The sequence below is a fragment of the Pseudopipra pipra genome, chromosome 8 (assembly GCF_036250125.1).
Source record: "Pseudopipra pipra isolate bDixPip1 chromosome 8, bDixPip1.hap1, whole genome shotgun sequence".
Taxonomy (NCBI): Eukaryota; Metazoa; Chordata; class Aves; order Passeriformes; family Pipridae; genus Pseudopipra; species Pseudopipra pipra.
In genome coordinates, this window is record NC_087556.1 from 11,623,961 (window position 1) to 11,646,956 (window position 22,996).

The 22,996-nt window shown below is 38.1% G+C and overlaps 1 protein-coding gene across 2 annotated transcripts in view; it reads left to right on the forward strand.

The window, feature by feature from the left end:
• Positions 1–22,996, forward strand: part of RASGEF1A (RasGEF domain family member 1A) — a 155,734-nt gene that overhangs the window by 91,377 nt on the left and 41,361 nt on the right. Inside the window, exon 2 of one of the 2 annotated variants that reach the window (XM_064662536.1) lies at positions 10,395–10,509. The exons of the other annotated variant lie outside the window; for it this stretch is intronic. Coding sequence (XP_064518606.1) covers positions 10,468–10,509 — 42 coding nt within the window. The 5' untranslated portion in view covers positions 10,395–10,467. The remainder of the gene's footprint in view (positions 1–10,394; positions 10,510–22,996) is intronic. 2 annotated transcript variants of the gene reach the window in all.

Genomic DNA, 22,996 nt, shown 5'->3' on the forward strand with positions numbered 1-22,996 from the left:
TGACCAAAGCTTAATTGTGATTCTCTGCACTCTAGAATCTGGAATAATGCTACAAAATCTCTGCACACAAGTCATCACACATGTTATTAATGGTTCCGATCATCATCCTCGCAGAGGTAAATGCTCATCAACAGAACACAGATTGTGTGATTAAAGCACACTAGCAGCCCCATTTACACCAGGTAATAGCATTTAGGGGATCTTTAGCCCTCAACATCTCACGAGATATCTGATTGATTTTCCCTTGATATCAACAGAAATCCCTCTACCAACTTCAAAAGGAGATCAAATCCAGGAAACCCAAATCCAAACCCAAGAGACAAAAGCTCAGAATAACTCCCTAATATGTCTGAATTAGATGCTTCATTGTTATGCTTTGTTATATGCAGCTCTGGAAACAAGAGACCTTGTCTCCTTGGCTGACAGAGAATTCTTAAAAGTACAAGTTCTAAATGCTAAAATATACTCGTCTTTATTTGGGAAAAGCTTTTTTACAGCAGGCTTGTAGGGTGCTAGGAAGAAAGCTGATAGCAACTGTCCAAAAAATCAGTTCTAAAACAGAGTTGATATTAAACGACAGAAATTATTTCTTTCTATGAATGTAACCCAAGCAGTTTTCTTCCAGAGAATATCTTATCCTAATATTTTTACTAGAACTAATGGAGTCAGAGGGTCATTTATCATAATCTGTAGTCCTAAAATAAGTGAACACTGGTATTTTTGAGGGTTAAAGAGTGCAGGTGATCATTACAAGAGGAAACAAGAGGATCTACCAGTTCATGAAACAGGATACCATGGAGGGGTACAAAAAGACTCAAAGGATTTTGCTCTTTTAAAGGCTGTCAATTGAATTTGTAATAATGGTCACAAGAAATGCAGCAGACTTCCTGGAAGTACATTCCTGCAACTTGCAAGTATGTTTATTGCTAAGCTTGGGAACAATCTCTTCAACTTGAACGAAACAACAACACATCTTAAATGGTTACATGCAGTCTTTATAAATAAGGACTTGAGAAAGGACAAGGAACACAGAAATGTGGGCTTTGCACAGATGATGCAAATATGGAAAAGGACTAAAACCCTGGATTCTGACATTCTGAATTGCAGACCTGCTTTGCTCTACTTTATGTGGATCTTTAGGTCTGAGAAATGCAATTACATCATCACCAGTTTTTGTTGTTAGCCATCTCTGTCAGACACTTGGACTTATTTGAGCAATGGCTGTTCAGGTGAATTGCAGACATGCTTCTTTCAGGAGCTGTTGAACAGGCTGAAGTATATATTTGGAACAGGGCAGTTTAGCATGGCAGTTAGTATGTTGGTGCAAAACCAGCAGAAACTGTCCTGGAAACTAACTGTATTGTACCCAGGATTTGTTGTTGTTGGAATTTTTGTGCAAAAATCACACCAAATTTAGCATAATAGTATTGTCCATGATGTAAATCTGAAATTCAGTTAGCTGTAAACATCTGATGTTTGTTCAGCTAATTAATCCTCTAATAGCTGCAGTATTCAGATGAGAAGTCTTCCAATCTATTTGTGCCTATGCAGCCATAACACACTGTTTTGTAACCAGCAAAGAGCAGAGAAGGGGAGATGTTAGATTACTGGAGAAAGATAAACAGAGCATTTTAGTTGATGGCAGCAGGAGAGACTCACTGTATGACATACAGGGATGCTAAATGCAACACTTGGGAAGACCCAGCAAGAAAAACAAGTCATTTCTAAGCTCTTACAGCACAGTAAAGTGACGAGAAATAGCCAACACGAACTTGTCAAGAACAGGTCACATCAATTCAGCCTAACTTCCTACTTGGACAGGATAACTGGCCTAGCAACTAGGATATAGCAGCAGGAGTGACATATTTGAACTATCCTCAAGCTATTTGGTTTGTCACCAATGACATTCTAAAAGAGAACCTAAGAAAGCTTCCTCCACAGGGAATCAGCATAAGCAGAATCCACAATCAGCTGGAAAATCATAATGGAGCCACAGTTATCAGTGACTTGCTCCTATGTTAGCAAGCTGTCTCCAGTGGGGTTGTATGGGGTCTGCACTGTATTCTGCCCAGTCTATTCAGTAAAAGAAGGAAAAAAAAAAAAGGAAATGAAAAATTTTTTTAAAAAACCAAACCAACCAACCAAATCACAAAACCAAAACAAAAATCCCCAAAACCAAAAACAAAACAACAAAAAATACAAACACAAAACAAGAAAAAAACAACCAAACAAAAAAAAAATCTCCAAGAAGATATTACCTTGCACGCTGGGAAAACCTAGATGCTAAGAAATGCTAGCAGGTTCTGGTGACTGATGCATGAAGTAATTGCTAAAACAGAAGGAATTTGCAAGTACAGGTCTTAATAATTTTCAGCACACACTAGTGATTTTCTTTTTTTTTTTCCCCTCCTGTGTCTCTTTGCAGTGATGACTGTCTCATTTCTGTAATTATCAAAGGTGTCTTTCTTGGTCATGTTTTTCTCATCACAGCAAGTGTGTAGTACTAATGAGAAGTTTTTCTAAAAAAACAGAAATATACACTGACAGTTTTTCAAACTGTAAACAGGAATAAAAACATATTTGTTGTGAGAAAGTCTTAGCATCAAAACATGTGATAGCCTGGCACCCACTGATTATGAGAAAAGAATGGGTAAAGAAATGCAGGGTTGTTTGAAGGAAAGGTGACTGTTGGTTTTGGCTTGGAGTTTTTTGTAGATAACTTTTCTAAATTATTTTTTACAATTTGTCAGTAAAATCCCTAAGCTGTTTATAGTAGCCTGTGACAGTACCCATTATGTTTTTAAACATTTGGAAAAAAACCCTTTTCATTAAACTAATATAAAGGCAAGGTGTTGATTCAAACAGAAGGATGAGTAGGAATCAGTAACTTCTCAATACCCTGTATCAGCAACACATTATCAGTGATGACACACTATGTGACACAGTTCTCATAAACTGCAGGCTGTGCTCAGCACAGCATTGGTTTCCAATAGTTTTCCCATCCTTTTATCCAGCCTAACGAGGAGTATAATATGGCGGCACATGGAATTTCTGATTCTCTCTCGTTTTTCACTCTCCGTGATATTTTGCTTCCAAGGCACTAGAGCAGAGCCTAACACTCACTGTTTGAAATAAATAGGTAAATTGATAAAAGCACCACAACACAGTGTGGGATACCAAAACAATCCAAAGAAGGAGATGCAGCTTGAACTTTAGCAAAGAAAACTTCATTCAGAAACAGACACTACAAGAGGCAGGGGATGCTTCTACCAGAATTACGTGACAAAGAAATGCCAAAGTATACACACGCAAAAACATGCTCAAGCAAATTCTCAGTAAAGAAAGGATATGACCAACAAAATTACCCCTTACTAGTTTGAAAGCAAGTGACTTTCATTTTCTATCACCTTATCCTGATACATGAGAATTGTGCTCTTTCTCCTGTACATAGCACACAGACATAAGGTAAGAATCCTCTGGCTGAGGCTTTCCTGGTGCATTTTCTCTAGAGTGTTATGGAACAGCAACCAAGTTATGGCTTTTTTCTCCCCAGTCTCATTTGTCACAGCAAGCTTTATTTATTCTTTCAAGTCAGTCTTCCATAGAGTGGCCTTTTGCATCTACCAGGAAAACAACATGTCACTGAGAAAAACAACAACATTGTGATTCGTGCTAGAAGCAGAGTTCACTGTCTGCTGGCCCTCAGCCCAGAACCCGAAGTGCCCACACTTATTTTGTAAGACTGCATTACTATAACAGCAATATTTTATCAGCAGAGAATTTCAAATTCTTAATGTATGTCCAGCTTTTCATGGCTATATAACATGTGCAAAATCTGAGGTTTTTCTTCACTTCCTTTTCATTCAATCCAATGAAACGCATCCTGGCTGCAACAACAGCCCTCTTCTTTCCAGAAGCATTCTGGCACCCTCTTTGATATTGCCTTTTTTCTTGGAATAGAGCCTGCTTCTCAAACCTGCTCACCTTCCTCCACATTATCACTTTCAAACACCTTTCATAACAATTTTCATATTGTGACTATACAAACCATTGAGATCAAAGAGTTTGAAGCTGTGTGTAAACACGAAAAATGGTGAAGATTTATGTGGGAAATTGTTTGGTGCTTTCCAAGCTGGATTTTTTTCATTTGAGTTCCTTTCAGAATTAGGGATAGTTGCTTTTTTCCACAGCTTCTGCTTTGGTCACATGAGGTGACCGCCTGAAGCCTCATGGTCTTCAGAGGATCCTCATTCTGTTCTGGGACACTGGGGGACATCAGAAAACACAAGACTGCAGCAACAGATAATATCTGAAAACATCATCTCATAGACTGAACTTTCACTGAACAGTCAAGCTATAGAGAAGTACCTGAATATAAAAAAAGTAAAACACAGCCCCCAAAATATGACAGAACTATCAAACTCCCCTACATTTTATGCAACTTTTCAACCAGAAAATTTTTAAGCAAGAGAAAAGTAATGATTTATCATTAATGCAAGTATTGAGTGATTCACCAGCAATGACACTTGTTTTTAGAGGAATTCAATGTTCCCATGTGATGTGAGCACACATATTTGTGCTAAAAAAGATGATTAAAAGTGGATATAGGGTCCAGGAATGGAGATGGGCTACTGAAAATCTGGCTCAAAACTTGCAAACATTGAGCCCATGCCAAGTTGAGCCCTGATTAACCACGGAAAACCCCAGTAAATAGCCTGTTTCCTGAAAATGTACAGCAATTCTACAGCCAGAAGTCCCCCTTCTGAGTTGCAAGTAGAAATGGTTTTCAACCAAGAAAAAAAGCTGCAGACTTACTGCAAGTAATTTAAGCTCCTTATTCAGCATCACCAAGAGATCTACAGAATGAAACAGTAAGGCATAGCACAGCTTTGCCAATTAGTTGTCATTTTCCAGTTTTCAGTACTGAAATAAAACTGCTCGTTAGGTCATGGATGGTGATGAAACTTGAATTAAGAAATAGAAATATATATATTCCATCCTCCACTTCCCCAAGTCAAAGCCAATATAGCCATGTGAGTATCAAAGCAGCGACAAGGGAGCTAACATACAGCACATGAAAGAACCTACAGCAGAACCAGAAAATGGACTTGTGCCTTCAGACACTCCTAAGATTACATTTAAGCAGATTTATAGTACCAGCATACAGTTAACTATGAGTGTGCACACATGCCACACTGTATGTTCTATAATTATTATGGGTAGCAAAACATTGCAGTTCTTTGTAAAGGACCGACATTCTGCTATGATCTGATACACTTGTGGATTGCAGCCTTTGCAGCACTGCCAACACAGGCAAACTCTGCCATCAGTAACACACGGCTATTCCCTCCTCAGGTGGCCAAAACATTTATTTATTGCCACCCTGAAAGGTCTCCATGCTTGGCTCATCCCTGATGGGTCCTGGCAGCGATTGGATCATGCAGGTTGTGGCCTAAGGTCCACAACTTTATTTTACATGTAGTACTTCTGAGGAATACTAAGTATTAAGAAGCACTAATGTAATAAAGTAATTTAATACCATCTACATCAGTATGACAAGAATATCTCCAACAAATTGCAGAAAAAGCTATGGAAATCACTTAATCCACAGTGTCTGCTTAACAGCAAAAGAGAAGAAGTCGCAGTGAAACCACTATAGAAGAAAACATTTTATTTTGTCTGTGTGCCTCCATGCATTTTAAAAACTGAGTACATAATCACACCGGTGTCACAGGGAAGAACAAGTGTTTGAAGTCTAAGAGCAGCTTTTTGCATTAAACAAGAGCTATAGATAAAGCCTGAGGTTAAAACAAAACATCTCAAGGGCACTTTCCAAGGCACCATCAAAAAAGTAGGATCGCTCAACCTTCTTACATGCATATAAAATAACCATTGAAGTGAGTGTTGCCCAGTATGTTTTGTCCACTTTAAAGGGTTGCAATTAGCTCTACAACCCAAAGCCCAGTCTCTGGTAAAAAGCCTTGGCACAATAATGGGCTCATGCTGCTGTACGACTTCCATGTGTAAGCGAGTGCTGCTGGCAGCAGTGACCGGCACCGCACACAGGCACAGCTCAGAGCAGCACAGACAGGGGGATCTGACTCTGCACAGCACAGGGAAGATGTGCTCTGAGAGACCTGTAAGGAATTACGAATTTTCACTTCCTTTGCTAGCCATTAACCTCGGGTCATTGTACCAGAGATAGCCAAAGGAAAATCTATCTCGATTTTAATGGAAAAAATGAAGATAGCATCATTCATAATCTATATGTTTTCCTGATACATTTCCACATTTGTTGTATTCTCGAAGTTTAACTGACAAACATAATCAAATCTGGCTTCCATCCTATTGTCATTATCAGGGGAAAGAAAGTGTTATTTTTTTTTCCCAGATAGGGAAGCTGGTTTTGAGCATGAAGTTTCCCTTTCTCAGCAACACTCTCTTAAACAACAAGTTGTATTGGGCAAAGACAGTTTTCAGAAACCACAAATCAGACATCATGCGATTATATTCTGGGTCCTTTTTTAGAGTGCTTCCTCTTTACTCTAAATAAAACTGGAAGGGAACACAGTTTTATTCACCAAAGAACTATTTCCTCAAAATCTTCACTACTTGCTAAATGATTTTAAATAAAAAAATGTAAAAATTCCCACGTACTGAAAAATCATGATTATTCTTTTTCACTTTTGTTTTAACTATTCCAAGTTTACATTCAAAATAAAAGTTTCAACATGAAAAAATGCTTAGTTCCTACAATCCTTGCAAATCCATTCCTAGAGTAATAGTATATATATAATAATGGATTAATAACCGCCTTTCCCAGGCCAGGTTACTACCCATCTTGTATCAGATCATGCTGCTTGGTACCTTCTCTCTCCTGACAAGCATCTGCTCCCTTTTTGCAAAAAGCAACTAGAATCCAGTAACAGCTCCCTGTTAAATCAATTCATTACACATGGCTCCACCTGAATGTCCTATAAGAGTCCCTGCACCAAAGTTTCCAGTGTCTTGGGAACACCGCAGGTGAAGCAGCCTAAGAAGTCTAACTTTTCCATCAGCACCACAGTGCTGATACCACTGAGGTTACTCATCTGTGGCCCAAGACTAAAACACAGAAAGCAGCCCAAAATGCAGCCAACTGAAAAGGTCTCAGCAGTACTTTTCATGACTACTCCATCTCTCAGATGCCAGTCAACCTGCTGGACTCCAAGAATCCACACCATGTCAACTTCCTATCCAGCAAATGATACATCCTTTGCTATCCAATAGCTCACAGTCTTCAGCTAACTGGAAATAAGCTGTTAAACTCTCTGCATATCCATTTTTCTAACAGCAGACTTTATGGCACTGGTGAATGATAATAACTAACAAGTGCCAAGCAAAAGGAGACATCGAGGTAACTTTTAGCATTATAATGAAGTGCAAGTCAAAATATAGCTACTATGCAGATCCAGAAAAAATGAAATTAAATCCATATTCATATGTTGCATGAGCCTTGCCATAGCTCAGAGATAATGTACATCAAAACTAAACTGCAGTAACATTCAAAAACAGACTCTGTTTCCAAACCTTTGGAGCAGATCTTTATATATCAGAAATGGAGGGGAAAAAAGTGACTCCTTCCAAAGTCAGTGACTTCCAATGACAAAAGAAGACTGTGTTCACAATTACAATTTTAATTACAATCTAATCACATAAGACACATCTTTTGTTCAATTGCACTCTTACAGCTTTCTAAGGAAGTATAGTGCTTCTAATTTTAGGCCCGCAGCATAAATGAGTCTTTTATATTAGGAAAAAACACAACCATTTTTGTTCACCAATAAACAGCTCTTATACATTGAAAAAAAATATTTGTGGCATCATTTTAGTATTTTCACAGTATCTCTACAAGGAAGATACAGAAGAAGAGACATTAGTGCTATATGCTCTAATACCAAGTTTTGCAAAAATATCCTCCAAAATTCTGTGATTTCTTTGGGATTTTATTAGCTTTTTTCCCTTTTCCTCCAAACCATTGTATACAAGTATCTGGGTGAATGGTGAAAAAACCCCATGAGAACTTTTTACTCCCACAGTAGTTTCCCACTTCTCCAAAAATAAACATACTATTATGTTTTTACACTTGCTGTAGGTTCCACTATATAACAGTCTAAGAGGGGTGGGGGTTTCCACTTCACAGACACCATGGTATATTGCAGTATCAGTGCTAGCAGGAAGCTGCTCTCTTTACAAAAAAGGGAAGTTGCCTGCCTACAGTTTTTTGATGTCACAGCCTAGTTTAACCCTGTAGGGGCACATTCACCTTCCACCAAAGTTAAACCCATTCAGTCTTTTCAAGAGTGATATATGCAAGAAGCAGAATAAGGAAAGACAGAGTAAGTGTTGATTGCATCCTTATATATGTCTAACACACAACTAAAAAAGATCACATCTTGCTAATGCTGAAGGTCAAGACAAACTTTGCATTGGAAAAACTTCAGTATTTAGATGGCTTTAGGCTCTACTGAAAAAAGCAGGCTTTGCATGGAAGCTGCACAAACATAGCTGGCCTCCTGGTAACTACATTTACTAATAGAAAAATCCAAATACAATTGTATGCTCCTTGTGCTTTAGGTTCTGATGGCATCTGTAGCAGAGCTTAGAAGGCCTGCCAGAAGGTCTTTGAATATTTACACAGAAGTCATGTTCATCCTCAAAGCTATTGGAGAAGTTCTCCTGAATCAGGAACACATTTACTGTTTAAAAAGAACCACAAACAAACAAAAAAAACTAGGAAAAAACTCAACATTTTCACTTCAGTTCCAGGAAAAATCTGCAGCTTTTAGCATGAAGGGAAGCAGCATTTCTTCATTGATATTATTAACATGGAAAAACCTTCTATTCTATGAAAGCAACTGAACAATTTACATTCAACTCAAAAATGCATTTTTTGTATTTCTTGCTTGTTTCCTATACCTCCTTCTGTTTGTATGATGAAAGTCAAAGAAATAAGAATTTGCTTTGAAAACAGTTACACTGAAACAAAATAACCCACGGATTAAGTGAGAACACAGGAACCCTAGCAGTTATTTAAAAGTTGCTTTAAACTTTTTAAAGTTTGATCAAGTATTAACTGAAAACAAAATTTATTGACAACACTGAATCACTTTGGAAAATTCATACTTGAAGTTATAAGTGTACCAAGATTTAGTCCTTAATTCCTTATTGCTTTATGGCCATAAAGCCATTATCAGTCTCATAACTGACATTACTTGGTGTAAGATAGTATAAAATACTTATACATTTAGTCAGGTACTATGTTTTTCTGCAAATAAGTACTATTTTTTTGTCTGACTTTCAAGGAAAATGACTTGTGTGTGCTTATTTCCATTTGTCTGTCAAGTTCCCCTTATATTTCATTCCAGTGAGTAATTCAAATTTGAAAAAGGTAAGATCTCGGTGCTAAAGAAATACCTGCTCAGAGAACAGCAGCTGAGGTTAGTGCCACAACTGACGTCAAAGAGCTTCAGCTGTAACAGCCCCACGTGGCTGGTGCCAGCCAGCATGCTCACAGCAGCTCTAATTTCATTTTCAGGGGGAAAAAAAAAAGAGCCTCGAAACTACAAACACCTGCACCCAAATCTGCAGTAATTACAACATAAAGTTCAGTTTAGTAATTCAAAAACAGTGGATTTCCTGCAGGCAAAAAAAAAAAAAAGTCCAAGTCCTACTAAAAACCTACAAGATTGCTTTCAAGTTGTTCTGTGGTGAATAATCTCTCTGTCTACAATAACAACAATGTGTCTTCAAACAGCTTAAACTTGGATTCCCTTCAATCCATTTTATCTTAGGTGTCAACAGAATGGTTGCCAGTTTCTCTATATTCTTTATTTTTATGTCACATTTAAACATACATAGTTAAGGATTTATCCATCATCCTGAAGAGATATGATTGTGCTGTCACTTTGCTTTATGCTATAATAGTACTTCTCCAGAAGAAGAAAAAAAAAGATTTCCTATTCTTCTATGAGCATAACTGCACTAAGGAATAAAATTCTACATTCCAAAGCTTTTAATAAACAGTGTAATGACTAGTTGATTTAGGAATGTAAGTATTGATATTTTACTATATATTACATCTTAATGACTATTACAAAACTGCTGTCACTGCGGATTGGAGCTGGGGAGATTAACCCCTCCAAATCCTTCCCTATTGCTTTTCTCTTGGCACCTAGTATTTAAATTCTTCCTTTTTCCCTTTTTTGTATACCATATTTTGTGCTATTTCTTTCTTATGATCCTCCCCTCTCTAAAACTATGCATGTCAAATTTTATTCTGATATTACAATGCATTTTCAGTGCAAAATAGCAGTGTGCTCTGAATAGTAATCCATTGCACCCCTCATTTTAAGGGGAAGGAGGCAAGACACATGACAAAAATCATAGAGTGAAATAGCTGGAAGTCCACCCACTGGGAAAGGCTGGATGGCAGAACCACTGTGCAATGCTGCTGTAAAGAAATGCAAAGTAAGTATTATTTTTCTTTATATGAGTCTTACACAAAAGTTTCATTTTTTTATTTGAAAGCACTGGTGTAGGATAATTTGTAGTTAGAGATTTATATTGTTCAGAAATTACACTGGGCGGCCTTAGACTTGAATAAAAATTAGTTCAGACATTAGAGTGCAAAAGAATGAATCTTGGAACTATTTGAAGCCAAACTGTGCACTAGGAAATGCAGGCAAAGACACTGCAGTAAGACTTCATTTAAAAACTCAATACTGTTGATATTTACTTTCAAAACATACTTACTCCCCTTCTCCTCATCCTTTCCTTCCTTAACTTCAGACATTCTGTGCTCCTCAGTCTTCTCAAATCTCATCTAAACATACACATCATTTGTTAAAGTCAAATCCTTCTTATCCATTATTAGTGCTCATCACAAAAATCACGTCCCATGCAAGCCTAAATTAACTGTATTCCACTAACCTCTTCCAAAAATATTGTACTAGCATATAATCATGTCTCTCTATCTTCTCACCTGCCCTTTCTAAACTATTCCTCCACATTTCCTCTATGGAAATGCCAGTTCCATTTCCATAAAGTTATGTCACGGTCTTTTGCAATCACCTTTGTGCTTTCTTCCTCCCTCATTCCTTTGCCAATCGTTCTGATTCCCTAGTCTCCTTATTTCTACACCCTTATTTAAATTTCTATACCTTTAGACAAAACAAAACCCACCTCACATTAAATGATAGCTTCAGTAACTACCAAGTACTATCACCTATACAGAAAATTCCTTTTGCTATTTCCTGATTTGACTCTGCTTGGAAGATTTTAAGCTGTAGACGTACATGGAATAGAGAGAATGTCTCATTTCATATTATTTTACTTATCAAGGATATAATAGCATTTGGGAAACTGATTCAGGTCTCCAAACAGAATACATCTAGAATTCTGTATGATTTAAGAGAGCTTTTGAAGAATGTCTGGTATACAGTGGACATTACTATGCAAAAATAAAGTGCAAAGAATGGTCAAATGAAATCCAATTAAAAAAAAAAAAAACACAAAACATTCAACAAGTTTAGTTTCAGATTGTTAGTTCCTAGCTGTCAGATTGGCATGGAATACAATGTGAACAGTTTCTAGGTAGGTTTGTAGGAATTTTATATTTAAGAAAAAAAAAAACCAAAACCACAAAAAACAAGCAAACAAAAAAACCAACCAAAACCCAGAGAAAACAATACATTAAGACATTTGAGAGATGCTTCACCAAAACAATACTAAACGAAACCCAGAATTTTTTGAGAAATTTTAGCAGCAATGACGTAAGAAAGAAGCCAATTAGAAACGCATGCCCAAAACCTATTTCCTTTCTTTCACAACATCCATACACCTGTCTTAACCAGCATTTCAATTCCTCTAAGCCGACGTGTAGAGAAAAGAGCCTTGGTTTCGCTCCAGCTGAAGGATGGCAGGAGTGGAAGTTCCCCGTCAGTACCCGCAGCCCAGCACATGACACACACGTAATGGAAGGCTCAGACTCAGAATTTCCTCTCGTGCCCCACCTTCCGTAGTACTTTCGTTTTTTCTGGGGTATAAGTGTCACGGAAAGCAGGGGGCTGACCACATTCCCCAGCACCCTTTGCCTGTGCACAGGCGGAGGAGCCGGGAAGCAGCTCTTGGCTGCTGTGGCAGAGCAGGGACAGGCTCCGGAGTGCCCCGGCTGGGAGCAGGGATGGTCCTCGAGAGCCCGGTAAGTTTTACACAGTGCTCTGTACTATCTGTTCCACGGGCTGCTGGTGATTCAGGAGGCACATCTGCCTCGAGGCAAACAGTGAGAGTGTCTCTGTGCTGGGTATTACTGCAGAGGCGGCAGAGGTCAGACACCAACAGACACAGAGCCATGCACAACAGTCAAAGTCATTTATGTAACTATGTTGCATTTAAAATCGTGATGCAGTTGATAAATTCATTTGTTGCTGTGTGTATTATGTCATACTTAGATCACATGTAATGAATTGATAACATCCATAAGGAAGATTACGTGGTGGTGGCTTTGTACAATGGTTTGGAGAAACGTAAAGAGAGGTTCATATTACATGTTGTTGTGGTGCACAAACTTTTCTTTGATCTTAAGTGGAATAACAGAAAAGACAGAACCATCTATTTGAATGAATATTCACTAAGTGAGATGGTTTCAATATTCTGAAGGCAGGTTTAAAGTGATGCAGTGCACTGAGAATTCATAAACACAGATTCAAAGTTCTCTTTGTAGAGATTTTCGAATTTGTCTTTTGAAGTTCAACCCATCCCAAACTCAGATGATGCTCCCCAGAACACCAATAATCAAATTTCAGATATTTGCATCAAAGATAGGTATTTTGTCTCAAAGATTTCATTCTCAGTCCCTTTTATTTCCTCCAAGTTAGGGAACAACACTGAAATTTCAAGACTAACAGGCATTTGAATTGCAGCAAACATACACCTGCTGTTAGTTTATGCAACAGAATAAAAAATATTTTCTGTTAGATCAAAACAATAGGTTTTGATATATTACAAATAAAAACAATTATAAAACTTCTGCTACTTCAAAAATGCTATCCTAGTACTTTACAGGGAAATAAAGGTTTTTGCTGTAACAAATAAGATCCAGTCCTGCACTAAGTTTATCCATCTGGCAAATTTAAGCTTTAAGTGGATTGGTAGGGACCTGATGCACATAAGTCGTGCAATCCCTTGAGAAACGATTTTCAAATTAACTAATAAGATATTGCACTGCATACAGCTTATTAGAAAGAAACAGTGAGAAGCAACAGAACACAGCTACTATGCCTAGGATTTAGAAGCTGGATTTAGCTGTCATGTCCATAATTCTTAGTGCATTTGTTATGTAAAGGAGTAGGTGAGAGGAGGATTTAGTTTCATATTAGGGAAAGTAAAAAGGCTCTACAGAATGTAATTGCAGGATTAGTAAAAAGTATAAGGCAGCTTTGCTCCACTATTTATATATCAAGGCAATTTATGGAAATCCTCACATATAAAATTTCAATAATTGGTTCACATAATTATGCAGAATCATAATAATGAGGTTCAGAAACAACTTGCTCTTAAATTAAAGGACAAGCAATATAATTTTTCATATTAAAATATTATACGTGTAGAGAAGAAATTGGCAAGTTTTCACATGATACTTTAAAGGTTAGCTGCCCAAAGAAACAGAATATGATTTGAGAGCTTCTCAACCAACACTGATAGTTATTATAGTAATATCTCTGCAACTTTCCAGATATCCAAACAATCTACATGGTCACAGGATTTCTATGCATGAGAACGTTTTGGCAGTAATTGCCATTCATCCTGAGGGGGAAAAGTTAAAGGTAGAGGTTAGAGGTAGCACCACAGGATGTGGACAACACTTAAAAACAGAGAACTGATAAAGTCAACAGATGAGGTGAGTAGTCAAAACACAGAGGGTCTCGTTGAACCTTGCTGGGCAGAGAAACAGGAATCATACGAATTAAGGGTGGAAACTGTCAGGTTTGGTAATGGTACATACAACTCTGAGCACAGAAAATGAAACAAAGCTACCGTTTCAAAACTAGAAGGGCACAAAAATTTGAGGCTGCACACCAGAACACATCAGTGAACACTACTGAGGTAGCACTACATTTAGGATAAAGAAGTACTAAGGGAGCAAACCACAGTACAAAAGAAGTAAAAATCATTGACTTTAGCCTCATAGACAAGTCACATACTAGTGGACAAGTTGTATGTAATTGCAAAAAGGGGCAATTCAAAATGAAGTATAAAACCATTACATAGGACTGGAGTGAAAATGTTTTACTTGGAAAACATATACAGTACTGCTTTCAGAACCTTCCCACTGAAACAGAAGTTGTTACCATCTTTTTTAATGCAGGTGACAGAGGAGCTGAAAATATAATACATGCATAAAAGGCTCACTTGAAAATGAGGGTTATTAAAATAACCATTTGATGTTTTGACACGTAAGTAAGGACATCAAGTTTCAACCTTTAGCTGCGATTGTCATGGACTTAGATTACCCTTTCTCACACAGCCATCCTTGCACAAGCCCTTGCACAACTTCTCTCCTGTCCTAAGGAGACACAGATCAGCCTTGCTGTCACATCCCATTAGGAGCAAAGCTGATAAAATGTACTGGGATTCCAAGGTGACATAGTTTCTTTCATTACGTTTGTCACAATATTGATTAGATTAGGCCTGAAGTCCATCTTTGGCCTGCTACTGACCCATCACATCTCCTGGGAAATTCTGCAGAGTAGGAAACAAAATTGAAAACGACTGGAACAATAGAGATGTTCAAGATGGTTATAGCTCATGGGACTCACACAGCTGTGACAAGTACTGATTTTTATTAACTATACATCCTAACACATTAATCCCAAACTTGATGACTAGATATGACATTATCTTCTTCACAGTAGTTAGCCTTCGGGAACTTAGTAGCATGAAAATAATTCACCAAATACCTTTATTTCTTTCACTGGAGTAAATAACAACATGGTCAAAGTGCTGCCTCGCTCATTTCAACTTTCAAAAATTTGAAGAGTAAATAAAGAATAGGTCAGTTTGCTCTCTGTGGAGCCTTATACCAATTTTCTTCTGCAGTATGTTTTTAGTTTTAGATGTTTCACTTATGCAGGATGGCTGAAGATGTTTCAAATCAGAGAACTGTACAGCTGAGCCATATGGTTAGGCATTCACCTAATCGTAGCAGTTAATAGCTAAAGACCCCTACAGCTGTTCTTATGTTTTCAACAGACTTTACTTATTGGCATTAAACACTTCTAATATAATACATGCCCTTTGTTCACATAAATTGGACAGTTCTGAAGTCACAAAAGACTACTTTGAATAACTAAATATTTTTTTTATATAGACAGAATGGAAGCTGGAGACTTCATTTTTTTAACTTTTTATATTATTAAGTCATTTTTTCCTCTTTCACATATGGGCTACTTTACAAATACCATCAGTAGGCACACATTTGAACTCCAAGGACCCGGAGCAACAAGTTCAGTAAATGTCAGTCCTTTTACCTACACCTTTACCTTCCACGTATAACACCCACTCCCTCTGACAGCACCAAAACTACACCTTGAATTTTCCTTTCTTCTAAAGTGTGCCCTCCTTCTCCTTATCTTTGCACAGCTTTACAAAATAGGACAGCTAAACAATTAGCATCCCACAAGTAAAATAAACATTCCTGTTTGCAGTAGGGAAGCTGCAGTACATCTGTCCCACTCAGTAACACCCCCCAACACAAGATGACACACAGTAGGATAGCCTGGGAAACCACAGGCTCTCATGGAACAAGAGCTTCAAATTTGCTTCTTGTACACTTTGAAAGATAAGGCAACATGAAGCAGAGCAAGAATTATGTATTTCATTACAGTTTAGCCTAACAGGATGTTACATCTAGATGCTGGATTTCTTTTATTTCTGTGGGACTAGAAAAAAACATATCAGGGAAAAGGGAAAAAAAAAAGAAATTCGAGGTTTTCTTCTATATAAAATGTTAATACCTAAATGTACATATAAAAATACACATTCCAGGTTTCTGCTGTGATCCTTTTCACAACTGCTAAGCTTCCTTTAAAATTAAGTCCAAAAAATCCTTTCACCCTGTGCTTAAACTGGTCATGCTTTTTTTCAGTCAGAAAGCAAGGAGTAGAGTTTCTCCTAATATAATCCTAGCTTTTTTTTTTTTTAATAGAAACCTTTTGTATATTACTGAAAGGTTTTGTATATTACATGAGAAGACATGTAATTAACATTCCTTTGAAAAAGACTTTAAAAATTAAGGAGGAGCAGAGAAAGAACAATACTTGATTATGAATTCAGTAATAAAACTTGTTTTAAATACACTCTAGGATACTTAAATTGAATGAGATTCAACTGTCTATACCCATAAAGTTTGTACTCCAAGCTCCAATAAATGCAAACAATACATCTTCATGCTCTGCAGAATCCTACCTGTAGGTTATTACTGTGCAGACTTCAATTAAGACACAGTAACAGCTTTTACACTGAAAAAGTATGGTTTGCACCTTGAGAACATAAAAAGACCAGTCTTCTGAGGATTGCCCAGGGACAGTGGATCAATTTTTTTATGCTTTAAGGGCTGAAAATTGTGGGAGGACCTTTCAGCCAGAATTAGAGGACTTTTCTTTGGAAGGGTACAGGTCATCTCCCAAATAAAAATGCTTAGAAAATCCCTTCCTGCATTATCAAACGATATTCTCTAATTACGTTGCAATTATGCCCTTGCCCATACTGTTACAATAGAAGTAGTACAACAGCTGCATCTCTCATACACTACAAAATAAGAAAATCCTGAAGAAAAAAGTGGTCATTCCTCAATGACCATTCCTCAATAATACAGTATACAATTTAAAAAAATTAAATAGATGTTTTTGTTGCACACAGATATTTTTGTTTTAAAAACACAACCATTTATTTTTGCCGAGAATAGAAGACACAAATCTAAGAGGACATTTGCACTGAAACCCTTCATTCATAATAACACAGGAAGCATAGGAAGCGTAATTCATATTAACATAGGAAGGAACATTCCTTCCTCTTAGAAAGTGATATGCAGTACAGTGTATTTAAAACTGAAGTTTTAAATAGCTTTAATGTCAAAGATTATTGCATCCTCTATTTGGCCTTGTCTCACTTCTGTGTTCCTACTTCTTCACTCTCTTTTCTGCATTCCATCCTTACAGGTATTACTTTCCCAGCTCATCCATGTCTCCTGCTGTTGCCCCCAGCATGTACCTGGCTCTCTGCCTTGATCCCTTCTCCACACTAATCTGACTATGTAGCCCAGCTGTCTTGCAGCATTCTTAATTACATACCTCTCCTATCCTATCAATTGCTGGCCTCTTCATTACCACTGCTGGGTTTGGTTACCAGGAATTGGATTTATTTCCACACCCTGCTTCCCTTCACTCCCCATCAACTTCTTGTCCAAATGAAGAGATTCACTAGACTCTCACACACAAGCTTTAGCAAATCTCCAGCTCTGCCACCTGGTATTTGCAACCCAGAAAGAAGAAACATTAGCTGGAAGCTGAGAGTTCTTGCACTGTGTAGGTCTGCAACAGAAATGGACTTGACACAGATGGTTTTGTTTGATGGTTTCTAATGTCTCTTCCCACTAGAAGGAACAGAAAGCTAAGACATCCTGAAGCTGGCTCACAGCTGTATAAGTTTGCTACTTTGCAAACTTCAGAAGGAAGAGGGTGAACATGCAAAAAGCTATGTCAATCACTCGGACTATGCACAGCTTGCTTGTGTCAGGGTGCTTTCCTCTCCCTGGTGACTGTTTTAGCCAGAGAGTCTAAGATAGGAATGTGTCCCCTGACCACACTCCCTTCTCACCTGCAGAGAAAGAGCTTCCAAGTCAAGTTTGAAAAGTACTACAGAGCACGTAAAAAGTGTACAGGAACCCACTTCTTTGAAATTGCTGACATTTTGGAAGATGAAAGAAGCTTGAAATCTCCAGGGCTCCAGCCTTACAGGCACTAAAATAAAAAAATAACTCCCTTAAAAAGAAAATAAATAGGAGAAAAACTGCCTATATCTGTATTTAGTTCATATATTTAAATCTCTTGAGGAAAGAAATAGATTGAGAAAGAGACAGTGAAAAATAACAGACTGATTTTCTGATATAAGTTTTAATTCTTTTTTTTTTTTTTTTAAGGAGAAACAGATCTTAAAATGAAATAAGTATAATCTGCAAAAGCAATACCAATACAATTTATCCACCCAAAGGCAATAAGTTAGGAAAATACAGGCCTGAAATAGGCTGGCCAAAATTTAATTTCTTTTCAGGACATGTTTCAACATGTTTATTATCAGCAGTAGGCATCCCGTTACTGTTTTTGCCACCAAGCAATAGCAGAAATGCATGTTGTTTGTTTGTTTGTTTTTAATTCTGTGCCTTACAACACAGAGTAACTTAATTCTGGAACTGCTATTGTAAGTCTCAGTAACATGCAACCATTTTAGACAAACTGGACACAGAGGGTAGCATTATCTCACGTGCTGATGTTTGCAGATTTTGGGCTGAATAATATCTATCACTAACTTTGGTAATCACTTGAAATGAGAAGAGTAAGTCTGCAGTCATGTGGTAGATGGGCAAGTTAGGATGGCAAAGCTGCAGCCAAACACAGTAAGGTGAGGTGGGGCATGACCAGACCCAAGTTCTCTCTGCATTGTGCCCAGATCCATGGGCAGAGATTATGGATAAATTAGAGCAATTGCCAGGTTTCTCTGACTTGTGCTATGGGGTATCCATATGTATTTCAGGACTATAAAACAGAAGGCAGTACTGAACGCTTTCAAATTATAACCAGAGTCTAGTTTAGACACACATTACCTTCTGTCACATCTTTTGGCCTTGCTTTTGCCACAAGGAAAAAAAAAAGCTCTCAAAACCCTGTTTGTTCACTTAAATGTGAGAAGGAACTGGTATCCCCTTATATTTTTCATTTCTGAAGGTCTTAAGGGATGAGTGAGGACACACAGTAAATAAATAGCTTAACAGACTGTAAACAAGTAAAGCTTTGCCTCTTGCAAAACTACAGTCAGTGTGATTAATGTTTCAGGAATTATATTAAAGTGCAATAACTTTCCCTGTAGACTGGCAATACCCAGGAGAAAAGTGTCTCTGCCTTGAATGAGACCATGAAATTTGATTTGCGTATTCTAAAGAAAGAAATAGTAATCTCTTAATTTAGATAGATATCTTTATAAAAGCAGCATCTTCCTGTTTTGATCACAAATTAAACAATAGAAAGTAAATAAAGAAGTCAGGCTAAGTGAATGAGAGAATCTGCATGAAGCAGTCCTCCCTTATAATAAAAAATAATAAATTGACAGGCGTTACATCTGCTCAGCACTTTCCAGTATTGTGACTCAGAACTGCACTGTAAAAGCTATACACACTGCTAACAGCTCCTTTCTTAAAGGGTTATTTGTACTAAAGAAAACTCGCCAACTGAATAGGGAAGAATTTAGGGCATCAGTTACTGCTGGGCAAAGATAACATCTCAGGAACTTCTGGGGTTGCCATTTGCCCTTACTCCTTGGTACTCTCTCACCATTCCAACCAGTAATCAGGCACTTGATGACTGATCTTAATTTTTAGGGAACAGATCCTATCAGGTTATGACTAGTTAAAGAATACAGAAAAGTCTATAAAAATTAAGATCAAATGTAGTGTACACGCACGCACAGATGTAATCAGCACTAAACCAGTGCTCCAGGCAGAGGTGCCCTTACCAGCTCTCCCCCTCGCCATTGGCTTGGTAAGGCTGGCTCTTCCCAAAGGCTGTCTTTCCCACTCTGTTCCCATGACAGCAAGCTCAAATTTCACCACAAGTTTAGCAACTCTTTTCTGCACCATAGTCACTGATTAATGCCCTGACCCTTGACTCGATAACCTCAGCAGTAACAAAACAGAAGGCTCTGGGCTCACAGCCCCAAATTTTAAATTGGTTTAAGGACGGACCTTCCTGTGTGGCAACAGTGGGACTTGCAGGGATGTTTTATGTGAATAAATAGAGGTCTTTTTTATCCCCCTTAGCCTTTTCTGAAGTTTAGTAGCAATAGAAAAGTGAATAGGTAACTGTTCCCTCACAACCTTAAATAATTCAAGGGATCGCATTTTTTGCCTACCTGAATAATCCAGAGCAGCCCATGTAACAGTAAACAAGCTTTTAATCAATTCTAAAATCATAAGAATATAGAAGATAGATGACACTAAGATTTAATTTAGTTTCTATTGGGTAGAATTTAATAGAGCCTAAATGCTTCTCTCTCAGAAAACTGAAATAGGAACCCAAGTTTTAAATAAACTTCTTCCAGGCACAGCTGCAGGGAGCAGTTCACGATCAAGCAGTCCTTGAAATTTCTGCTGCCATTTGCTGTTACAGCAAAGCACAAGTTTTAATTACTGCAAGGAGCTTCAGCTATGCCTAGGAGTTTTGTTCTTCCTAGTGACCCCAACTGGAAAAACCCTGAAAAAAAACAGGTCATTGCACCACAGGAACTCAAATAATCCTTGTGCTTCCAGAGAGGTGAAGCCAAGCAATGCTGCAAAATGGAAGTCAAGTGTTCAGATGACACTTGGCAAGGAAGCAACTGGTGAAAGGTCCAGGCCATCCGGGCTCTCCTTCCAGCCCACAATTCACCTAGTGCACAATTCACCTAGTGCACAATTCACCTAGACTCAGGCCAGCTGCTTCCAGTTCTGCCTCCCTCAGGCTCCCCATATGCAATGCTAAGAGGCTGGGAACTGCAGCCAGGACACCCCCTCACTGCCAGGCTTGGCTGGGGCACATGTGCACACACACAAATGTCAGTGACAGGTGTGTTGGGAGAGTTAACCCGGAGTTTCAGTGGCTTGTTTGAGGTACGAGGGAATAGTACTACATTTAAAAGCAATGCCAGTACCAAGCAATGAGAGAGGAAGAGTTTTATACTTTAAAATCTTGATTTCCTAATCTTTCGAAGGGCAGAGAGTAGCAAGTAGGACTGTAAGGTGGCACAGCCAGGTGGGAAGCACTGGGGCACGAGGCTCAGCAGGGAGGCTGACAGAGTCCAGTGGCCACCTCAGGAGCCCCGTCAGAGGAGCAGTCAGAGGTCACAGCCCGAGCACCGTCCTGGCAAGCAGCAGTGCCCTTCTCTGACTTGAAATGATGGCAAGGAGAGATGCTTGCTAGTATAAAAACAAGCCTGGAGAGCAGAAGCAAGCTCTTCCCCTCTACTGTGTAGGCTGCTCTGGAGCGTGCCAGCAGGCACTGCCACCGAGCATCTGGAAGAGCAGGCACAGGCAAGAGCACAAATATGTAGCCTTAAGGATATTCACCACTGACAGAGGAACAACCGACTGTCTGTTCACATGCCAGTGACTGAGTCACAACAAGCTGGTGCTTGGTTTGGCAGGTTTCACAGTCCCTTGCTGCAGTGGTGTCCTTGGCAATGCATTAGCATTTTACAGGACTACTGACCTCCACTTGGAACACACCTTCATCCCTGTGTTCTGACCCAATTATTTTTAATCCTCAGTTAAGTTATTTAAGGCATGAAAAAACCCAAGTGGAAGGGGAGTAGAGGGAAACGGTTGTTCTTATAGTCTTACAACTATACCTCTAATTCCAATCACAAATTATTCTTTTATGTGATTGTCAGGCAGAGAAACTACTGCCAGCACTTTATACCCTGGTTTTGAGTACTCAAAATATCTATTTAAATTAACAAGCAATCAGCACCCACAGCAATTAACATCCCATACACAGTATTGCAGTTGTGCGTTCTCTACTCATTCTTTTCTGCCATGGAAATCTTTATTGCACAGGGCTTGTTTTGACACATTATCTTTTTTCTATTCAAGAATTCTATGTATTTTTCACTCAGATTTTTAGATTCAGTTAGTCACTATATCCTCTACCTGTATGTAACATCAACATAAAATAACAAACAGAGCTCAACAATCAAAACTATTTTCTCTTAGTAGAAAAAGTCATACTACATGATTCCACTAAGGAGATTAACAGAAAAAAAATTCACTATCATTTATGCATTAATACAAAATGATAACTGGAAGTGGAATGAATCTACAGACCAAAAGAAATCTGAATTTGGCTATTCAGTCTGAATTTTGAACATAACCATTTGCATATAATAATGTGAACCGAAACTACCTGATGTCAAAGGCACTAGCAAAACCTAAACCAACATTCAGATACATTGCATCTATAAAGCACCCATTTCTCATGAATTCCCATTCCTTTAGGATTCACGTTCCTTCATACAACTCCTCTGCCTCCATACTTGTCACAAGCAAAGTGACATATATGATCACAGCAGGAGTGCTACCAAAGCATTGGTCCCCAGACCAAAGTATTAAGACCATCCACAGAAAAACAACTGGATACTTGTTCTGTGCAAGCTGGGACCCATCTGACAGAAGTCATGTATGATGTCTTTCCCCACTGCTTTATTGACAGTAACTATTGACAGTAACTATTCCTTTAATGTTACAGCATAATATATAGCGTAGCATAAATACGGACATAGTAAAAAAATCATTTTTGAAATAATGACAAAGAATGCCTTTCTATTTCTGACGACATATGAAATTAAATTATACAATTCCTGATGTTGTGCATTTTTGAGGTCATAGTCATATTTACGATATAGAATTAGGTCAAAAAAACATGAGCTAATAAAATATTCCCAAACCAAGCAGCCTCATGATAGGTTAATGAGGTTTTCACCAAACCTGAGCTAAGTGTCAGGAGATAAGGATGATTTTAGCATTTTAGGTGGTATTGTAGTTTGGAACAAAAGAGAGAACAGATGAGCTTTGTATTTGAATTTCCAGGGTTCATTCTAACCCCTATAAACTCAAAACAAAACTCCTTGGTGTGAACTGAAACAAGATATTTGA